This window comes from Piliocolobus tephrosceles, unplaced genomic scaffold (assembly GCF_002776525.5).
Source record: "Piliocolobus tephrosceles isolate RC106 unplaced genomic scaffold, ASM277652v3 unscaffolded_37945, whole genome shotgun sequence".
NCBI lineage: Eukaryota > Metazoa > Chordata > Mammalia > Primates > Cercopithecidae > Piliocolobus > Piliocolobus tephrosceles.
Window position 1 is genome coordinate 7,995 of NW_022322026.1, and position 8,723 is coordinate 16,717.

The window sequence follows — 8,723 nt, forward strand, 5'->3', positions numbered from 1 at the left end:
TAGCTCACGCCTGTAATCCAAACATGTTTGGAGGTCGAGGCAGGCAGATTACCTGAGGTCAGGGGTTCTCTAGACCAGCCTGGCCAACATGGTGAAACCCCATCTCTACTAAAAATACAAAAATTAGCCGGAGGTGGTGGCGTATGCCTATAATCCCAGTTACTCAGGAGGCTGAGGCAGGAAAATTGCTTGACCCCAGCAGGTGGAGGTTACAGTGAACCGAGATCGCACCACTGCACTCCAGCCTGGGCAACAGAGTGAGACTCCAACTCAAAAAAAAAGAAAGAAAAGAAAAGGGGAAAAAAAGAAAAGAAATAAATGAACACATAAATTTCAAAGGATTTAAATAATACAAAGTACATCTCTGAACACAATGGAATTAAACTAGAAAATAATAACAGAACTGGCTGGGCGCGGTGGCTCAAGCCTGTAATCCCAGCACTTTGGGAGGCCGAGACGGGCGGATCACGAGGTCAGGAGATCGAGACCATCCTGGCTAACCCGGTGAAACCCCGTCTCTACTAAAAAAAAAAAATTAGCCGGGTGAGGTGGCGGGCGCCTGTAGTCCCAGCTACTCGGGAGGCTGAGGCAGGAGAATGGCATAAACCCGGGAGGCGGAGCTTGCAGTGAGCTGAGATCCGGCCACTGCACTCCAGCCTGGGCGACAGAGCTAGACTCCGTCTCAAAAAGAAAAAAAAAAAAAAAATAACAGAACTTAGAGCCTGAGAGGGAACTGAAAATAAGTAAATAGGTAAATAAATAAATAGAATAAAAAGGAAAAATAGAAAATAATAACAGAATGATATCTGGAAAATCCCTACATATTTGGATTTTAAATTACCCATGGATCGAAGATGTAATCTCAAGGAAAATTAGATCATATTTTGAACTGAATGAAAGCAAAAACATGACATGTCAAATTTTCTGAGATGCAGCCACAGTAGTGCTAAGAAGGAAATTTATAGCAATTTATAGCATCACTTTGACATATAAAAGAAGAAATATCTCAAATCAATAATGTAAGCATTCACTTTTTTTTTTTTTTTTGAGACGAACTCTCCCTCTGTTGTACAGACTGGAGTGCAGTGGTGTGATCTCTGCTCACTGCAACCTTGGCCTCCCAGGTTCAAGCAATTCTCCTGCCTCAGCTCCTGAATAGCTGGAATTACAGGCATGTGCCACCACACCTGGCTAATTTTTGTATTTTTAGTAGAGACAGCATCTCGCCTTGTTGGCCAGCTGGTCTCAAACTCCTGGCCTCAAGGGATCCCCTCCCACCTCAGCCTCCCAAAGTGTTGGGATTACAGGTGTGAGCCACTGCACCTGAGTGGGTCTTTTCTTTTATTAAGTTGTAAGAGTCCTGTCTCTTTTCTAGCTACAAGTTCCTTAACAGATACATGATTTGCAAAATACTATCCCATTCTGTGGGTTGTCTTTTCACTTTCTTGATAATGTTCTCTGAAGCACGAACATTCTAAACTTTGATGGTGTTGACTTTACTTTTTCTTTTGCCACGTGTGCTTTAGGTGTCAATATCTAAGAAACCACTGCCTAATCCAAAGTCATACTTACTCCAGTATTTTCTTCTAAGAGTTTTACAGTTTTACCTTATACATTTAGGTGGCTGATTCGTTTGAGTTAATATTTTGTGTATGGTATGGGGAAAGGGTCTCAAACTCCTGGGGTCAACGCCCCCCACAACGCCCTACTCATTTTTGTGTGTTTTTAGTAGAGACGGGGTTTCACGTGTTTAGCCAGGATGGTCTCGATCTCCTGACCTAGTGATCCGCCCGCCTCGGCCTCCCAAAGTGCTGGGATTACAGGCATGAGCCACCACGCCCAGCCTCACTTTCTTTATGCAGTCTTTAAAGCAAAAGAGTTCTAAACTTTGATGATGTCTAATTTAATTTCTCTTATGTTGTGTGTACTTCTGAGGAACAATTGCCCAATCCAAGGCCACAAGATTTATCCCTATATTTTCTTTTTCCTTCTTTGAGACAGAGTCTCACTCTGTCACCGAGGCTGGAGTGGAGTGGCACAATTTTGGCTCATTGCAACCTCTGCCTCTTGGGCTCAAGTGATTCTGGTGCCTCAGCCACCAGAGTAGCTGGGATTACAGGAGTGTGCCACCATCGTGGCCCTGTATTTTCTTCTAAAAGTTTTTATAATTTTAGCCCATAGATTTAGGTCTATGACTCATGTTGTGTTTATTTTCTTATGTATGGTATGAGGAAGGGGTCCAACTTCATTCTCTTACTTGCAAATATCTAGATGTTGTTGAAGATGGTTATTTTCTTCCTCTTTTATTTATTTATTTATTTATTTATTTATTTATTTATTTATTTATTTATTTATGTTTCTGAGACAGAATCTCACTCTGTTGCCCAGGCTGGAGTGCAGTGGCACGATCTGGGCTCACTGCAAGCTCCGCCTCCCAGGTTAACACCACTCTCCTGCCTCAGCCTCCCGAGTAGCTGGGACTACAGGTGCCCACCACCACGCCAGGCTAATTTTTTGTATTTTCAGTAGAGATGGGGTTTCACTGTGTTAGCCAGGATGGTCGCTATCTCCTGACCTCATGATCTGCCCACCTTGGCCTCCCAAAGTGCTGGGATTACAGGCGTGAGTCACCACACCCGGCCTGAAGATGGTTATTTTCCTTGTTGAATTGTCTTGACACTTTTTAAAATTAATTGACAATATATGAAAGGGTTTACTGCTGGAGTCTAAATTCTAATCCATTGATTTATGTCTAGCCTTATGCCAGGACCACACTGTCTTTAGCACTGTCGTTGTTTTTTCTGTTTATTTGCTTGTTTTTGTTTTGTTTTGTTTGGAGACGCAGTCTCACTCTGTCGCCCAGGCTGGAGTGTAGTGGCCTGATCTCGGCTCACTGCAACCTTCCTCTCCCAGATTCAAGCAATTCTCCCTGCCTCAGCCTCACTAGTAGCTGGGATTACAGGCACCTGCCACCACGCCCAGCTATGTAGTTTTGTAGTAAGTTCTGAAATCAGAAAGTGTCAGTCCTCCAACTGTGTTCTTTTTCAAGCATATTTTGGGTATCCTGGGTGCCCTGAATTTCCCTGTGAATTTTAGAACCAGTTTTCCAATTTCTGTGGTCTAAAAAAAAAAAAAAAAAAAAAAAGGCTGGCTGAGCGTGGTGGCTGGTGCCTGTAATCCCAGCATTCGAGGCACCAAGAGGGGCATATCAACTGAGGTCAGGAGTTCAAGACCAGCCTGGACAACATGGCAAAACTCAGTCTCTACAAAAATACACAAATTAACCAGGTGGGTGGCTCACACCTCTAATCCCAGCTACTCAGGAAGCTGTGCAGGAAAAATCACTTGAACCCAGGAGATGGAGGTTGCAATGAGCCAAGATTGCGCCACTGCACTCTAGCCTAGGAGACAGAGTGAGACTCCATCTTGAAGAAAAAAAAAAAAAAGCCAGTTGGGATTTGGACAAGGATTATGTTGAATTTTCTCATCATCTTGGGGGATTTTGTCATTTTAAGCAATTGTATTTTGGTGTGTTTTATTGTCCAAAGATAACTGACAGACCATCACACATCAGGGAGAATCTATGTTGTATGGATAAAAAGAATCAGGGGTTGACTTCTTTTTATAAAGAATAAATTTTGTCTGTAGGGTGTCTCCCTCTGGTCAGCAGATGGGACTTTTCTTGGGGTCAGGCTTTTGGATGAGTAGTGTTATCTAAATTTCCAATTTGGGCCCCTTTTATCATTTTAAGGGGCTCCTCCAAGTATTGCCTGCTGCCCTGCCCACAGCTGGAGGGATTTTGCTGCAATGGTCAAACAGTAACCACCACACCTGGGATTTTCCTTTCCCAGCCTTGAGTGCCTCCTGTTTGGAGTAGGGGTGTAGGGGTGTTCTGAGGAAAATGTGGACCCCGCTGCCCTTGCCCCCAAGCCCAATAAAAAGAAGCCCAGAACCACCACTGAGAAAGTTGCGGATGAAAAGACAGGAGGCTTTAGCTAAGACAAGAGGAAAGCCATTGCCGAGATTATGGAATATTAAAAATGTTCCACATTAATACAGTTTGAATGTTTTCTCCGCTTCAAATCCCATGTTGAAATGTGACCTCCAGGCCAGGTGCTATGGCTCACGCCTGTAATTCCAGCACTTTGGGAGGCTGAGGCGGGCAGATCACGAGGTCAGGAGTTCGAGACCAGCCTGGTCAACACAGTGAAACCCCATCTCTGCTAAAAATACAAAAATTAGCCGGGGTAGTGGCGGGCGCCTGTAGTCCCAGCTACTCGGGAGGCTGAGGCAGAAGAATCGCTTGAACCCGGGAGGCGGTGGTTGCAGTGAGCCGAGATCGTGCCACTGCATTCCATGTGGGTGACAGAACTAGACTCTGTCAAAAAAAGAAAGGGAAGGGAAGGGAAGGGGAGGGGAGGGAGGAGGAGGGGAGGGGAGGGGAGGGGAACCTCTAGTGTTGGAAGAGGGCCTTGTGGGAGGTGTTTGGGTCATTGGGGCGGATCCCTCATGAATGGCTTGGTGCTATCCTCATGATAATAAATTCTTCCTCCATTACTTCACATGGGACCTGGTTGTTTAAAAGAGCCTGGCACCTTCTCCCTCTTGCTCCCTCTCTTGTCATGTGATATGCCTGCTCCCTTTTTCCCCTTCCACCATGATTGTAAACTTCCCGACGCCCTCACTAGAAGCAGGAACTGGCGTCATGCTCTTCTTATAGCCAGCAGAAATGTGAGCCAAATAAGTCTCTTTTCTTTAAAACGTACCCAGCCTCAGGTGTTCCTTTTTAGCAATGTAAATGGACCAACATAGAAAATGGGTATTGAGGAGGGCAGCATTACTGTAACAATACCTGAAAATGGATGCGGAAGCAGCTTTGGACCTGGGTAATGGACAGGAGTTGGAGGAGTTTGGAGGGCTCAGAAGATGACAGGAAGATAAGGGAAAGTCTGGAACTTCTTAAAGACTTGTTAAGTAGTTGTGACCAAAATGTACTAGAAATACAGACAATGAAGGCCAGGCCGAGGAGATCTCAAATGGAAATGGGGAATTTATCGGGAGCTAGACCAAAGGTCACCCATGTTATCCCTTAGCAAAGAGCTTGGCTGCATTGTGTTCTTTTTTTTTTTTTTTTTTGAGACGGAGTCTCGCTCTGTCGCCCAGGCTGGAGTGTAGTGGCCAGATCTCAGCTCACTGCAAGCTCCGCCTCCCGGGTTTACGCCATTCTCCTGCCTCAGCCTTCCAAGTAGCTGGGACTACAGGCACCCGCCACCTCGCCCGGCTAGTTTTTTTGTATTTTTTAGTAGAGATGGGGTTTCACCGTGTTAGCCAGGATGGTCTCGATCTCCTGACCTCGTGATCCGCCCATCTCGGCCTCCCAAAGTGCTGGGATTACAGGCTTGAGCCACCGTGCCTGGCCTCATTGTGTTCTTGTTCAAGGGATTTGTGGAAGGTTCAACTGAATAATGATGACCGAGAGCATCCGGTGGGAGAAATTTCAAAGCTGCAAAGCATTCAGGATGTGGCATTCTTGTTTCCAAAAACCTACAGTCAGATACAGGAGCCAAGGAATGAATTACAGTTGGAATTCATAATTAAAAGGGAACTGGAGTGTAATAGCTTGAGAATTGGCAGCCTGGCCATGTGATGAAGAAGGAAAGAGCATTTCGGCAGAGGAATTCACGTCGGCTGTAGAACAACCACTTGCTAGAGAGATGAGAATGACTAAAAGGGAGTCAAGTGCTAATGGCCAAGATGATGGGAAAAGGGCTCAAAGCCATTTCAGAAGACTTCAGGACAAACTTCACAGATGCTGCTAGGGCAATGCCGGGGGGAATGTGAGGCTGGAGCCCCCACACACAGTCTCCACTAGGGCACTGCCCAGTGGAGCTGTGGGAAAGAGGCTACTACTCTCCAGACCCCAGGATTGTGGAGCCACCAGCAGCTTGTGCCCAGAGCCTGGAAAAGCCACGGGCACTTACTCCAACCAGTGAGAGCAGCCATGGGGCTGCATCCTGCAAAGCCACATAAGTGGAGCTGCCCAAGGCCTTGGAAGCCCACCCCTTGCACCAGTGTTGACAGGATGTGGGAAATGGAGTCCAGGATTATCTTGGAGCTTTACATTTATGACGCCTGCCCTACTGGGTTTCAGACTTGCGGGGGCCTGTTGCCCCTTTCTTTTGGCCGATTTCTCCCTTTTGCAATGGGAATGTTACCCAAAGCCGGCACCACCATTGTATCATGGAAGTAAATGACTTGGTTTTGATTATACAGGTTCATAGGTGGATAAAACTTACCTTGAGTCTCGGGTGAGACTTTGGACTTAGATTGAGTTGATGCTGGAACAAGTTAAGACTTTGAGTGACTATTGGGAAATGATGACTGTATTTTGCAATGTGAGAAGAACATGACATTTGGGGGGGGGGTACTGGTACAATGATATCATTAGGGTTTTTTCCCCCCTCCAAATCTCATGTTGCAATGTGATCAATGTTAGAGGTGGACCTGGTGGGGGGTGTTAGGGTTTGGGGGCAAATCCCTCATGAATGGCTTGGTGTCATGCTTACAGTAATGAGCGAGTTCCGGCTTTATGAGTTCATACAGGATCTGGTTGTTTAAAAGAGCCTGGAATTTCCTCCCCTGTCTCTTGCTCCCTCTCTTGCCATGTGACACGCTGGCTCCGCTTCCCCTTCTGCCATGATTGTAAGCTTCCTGAGGCCCTCGCCAGGAGTAGATGCCGGCACCACACCCCCTTGTACAGACCGCAGAACCGTGAGCCAAAGAAACCTCTTTTCTTTATTAATGATCCAGTCTCAGGTATTCTTTCACAGCAACGCAAACAGACGAACACACAGCATCCTGGGAGGCTTTATTCTTCACCTGGTGGTGACTCTACTGTTAGGTTTTTGTTCAAATAGTTCCGTTCCTAAGAATTTACTGAGGCAGTTCTAAATTAAACAAAGCGTGAGAGACAAAAGAGGTTACAGAAGAGCCTTGGGCAGCCTGAGAAACGATGGACCTAGCGGAAGTAGTTGGGACATTCGTAAGCAACCAAATTCCAGGCTTGATTAAAGGCGTCCACGACAGCCGGCTTCAGGGGCCCTTCCTCTGCCGCTGCCAAGTTCTGCTCCAGCTGCTCCAGGCTGGACATGCCCAGGATGACCGCGTCCCCGTGGGCACCCTGCAAGGGAGACGGCCAGACTTCAGCCTTCTGCTGCACAGCGACTCCACTCACAGCCCTCCCAGCCACCTCCCTGCTGAGATTTGGGCACTCTTGTATCCCAGACGTCCAGAAATAAGATGCCTTGGATAGCTGTACCCATGTGACTCGAAACCTGTATCCTTTCCCCTACTGCCACACGATACTTCCAGACAGACTTACATTCACAGCCTGGTTCTGCCCCCCAGCAGCTGTGTAAACGTGGCTAAGTTACTAAACCTCTCTGAGACTCAATCGTCTTCTCTATTTTCAACATGGTTATGGGTGTGAAAAATTATGTAGAGTGCTTAGGTCCTGTTTATTGGGCACCTACTGTATATATGCCAGACACTATTGCAACATCTGAGGCTGAAGCTGGATATAAATTTGAATGAGGAAGACATGGTGTACCAAGAGAGGGAAACTCCAGCTCCCACCAAAGGATGAGACTAGTGGGTTTTACAGTTAAACCTGTGTTAAAATGCATTCCCCTTTCATAGCTGGGCGAAACTCAGGTTCCTCATCAATAACACCGGGACAGTCATTTCATAAAGCTGAAGGAATAATGAAATCCCTGCAGCAAAGCCCTTATTACAAAGCCTGGTACGCAGATACCATCAAGGCCAATGGGAAGGCCGAGCGCAGTGGCTCACACCTGTAATCCCAGCACTTTCAGAGGCTGAGGAGGGTGAATTATCTGAGCTCAGGAGTTTGAGACCAGCCTGAGCAACATGGTGAAACCCCATCTCTACTACAAATACAAACAATTAGCGGGGCATGGTGGCGCATGCCTGTAATCCCAGCTACTCGGGAGGCTGAGACAAAAGAATTGCTTCAGCCCAGGTGGCAGAACTTGCAATGACCTGAGATCGTGCCACTGCACTCCCACCTGGGCGACAGAGTGAGACTCTGTCTCCAAAAAAAATAAAACATAGAAAAAGACCCGTGGGAAGAATGTTTGTGAGAGTTTAAAGAGAGAAATTTTAGAGGAATCAATAAACAAACGTTTTAGCCCTCATCCAAATATATTGCTGGTCCCCCGAGAAGGGAAGGAGCTGAGCGCCCAGGGTCTCTGGTTACCTGCAGCTGTGAGTGGTGGTACATCCACCGGAGGGCGGCCGAGGTCATGCTGGGGGCGCTGGCGTCATACGCAGCCTGCAGGGCCTTCTCCACCAGGGCAATGCCCTCGAAGTGGTTCTCCTTCCAGTAGCTGGGAAGGGGGGACAGTGGCACAGGGCACAGGAGTCAGTACCGTGGGGGTCACACTGGGAGCCACAACCAAAGAGCCAACTGAGGGCTACTGCCCCACCCCAAACCCTGCAGCCCTAAGGGACAGGTGCGCTCTCCAGCCATGCGTCTCCCACTTTGCTGGGTGTCAGAACCACCCAGGATGCTGGGCCCCTCAGCAGAGACCTCAAAGAGTCTTTATTCCTGACGACTCAGCAGCCTGCTCTTATTTTCCTTAGGGACACGAAGGCCACTGGGATGGAACAGGACTCGGCCCCAGGCCTCCTGGACCTCCCTC

The 8,723-nt window shown here is 47.3% G+C and overlaps 1 protein-coding gene across 1 annotated transcript; it reads right to left on the minus strand.

Moving 5' to 3' along the window:
- Positions 1-7,018: 7,018 nt before the first annotated feature.
- LOC113223037 (aflatoxin B1 aldehyde reductase member 3-like) lies at positions 7,019-8,408 on the minus strand (the record flags this gene model as incomplete). The annotated part of the gene is made up of 2 exons (XM_026452627.1): positions 7,019-7,180; positions 8,279-8,408. Coding segments are annotated over 2 exons (292 nt in total), but the record flags the coding sequence as incomplete, so codon positions are not given.
- Between the last annotated feature and the right edge of the window lie 315 nt (positions 8,409-8,723).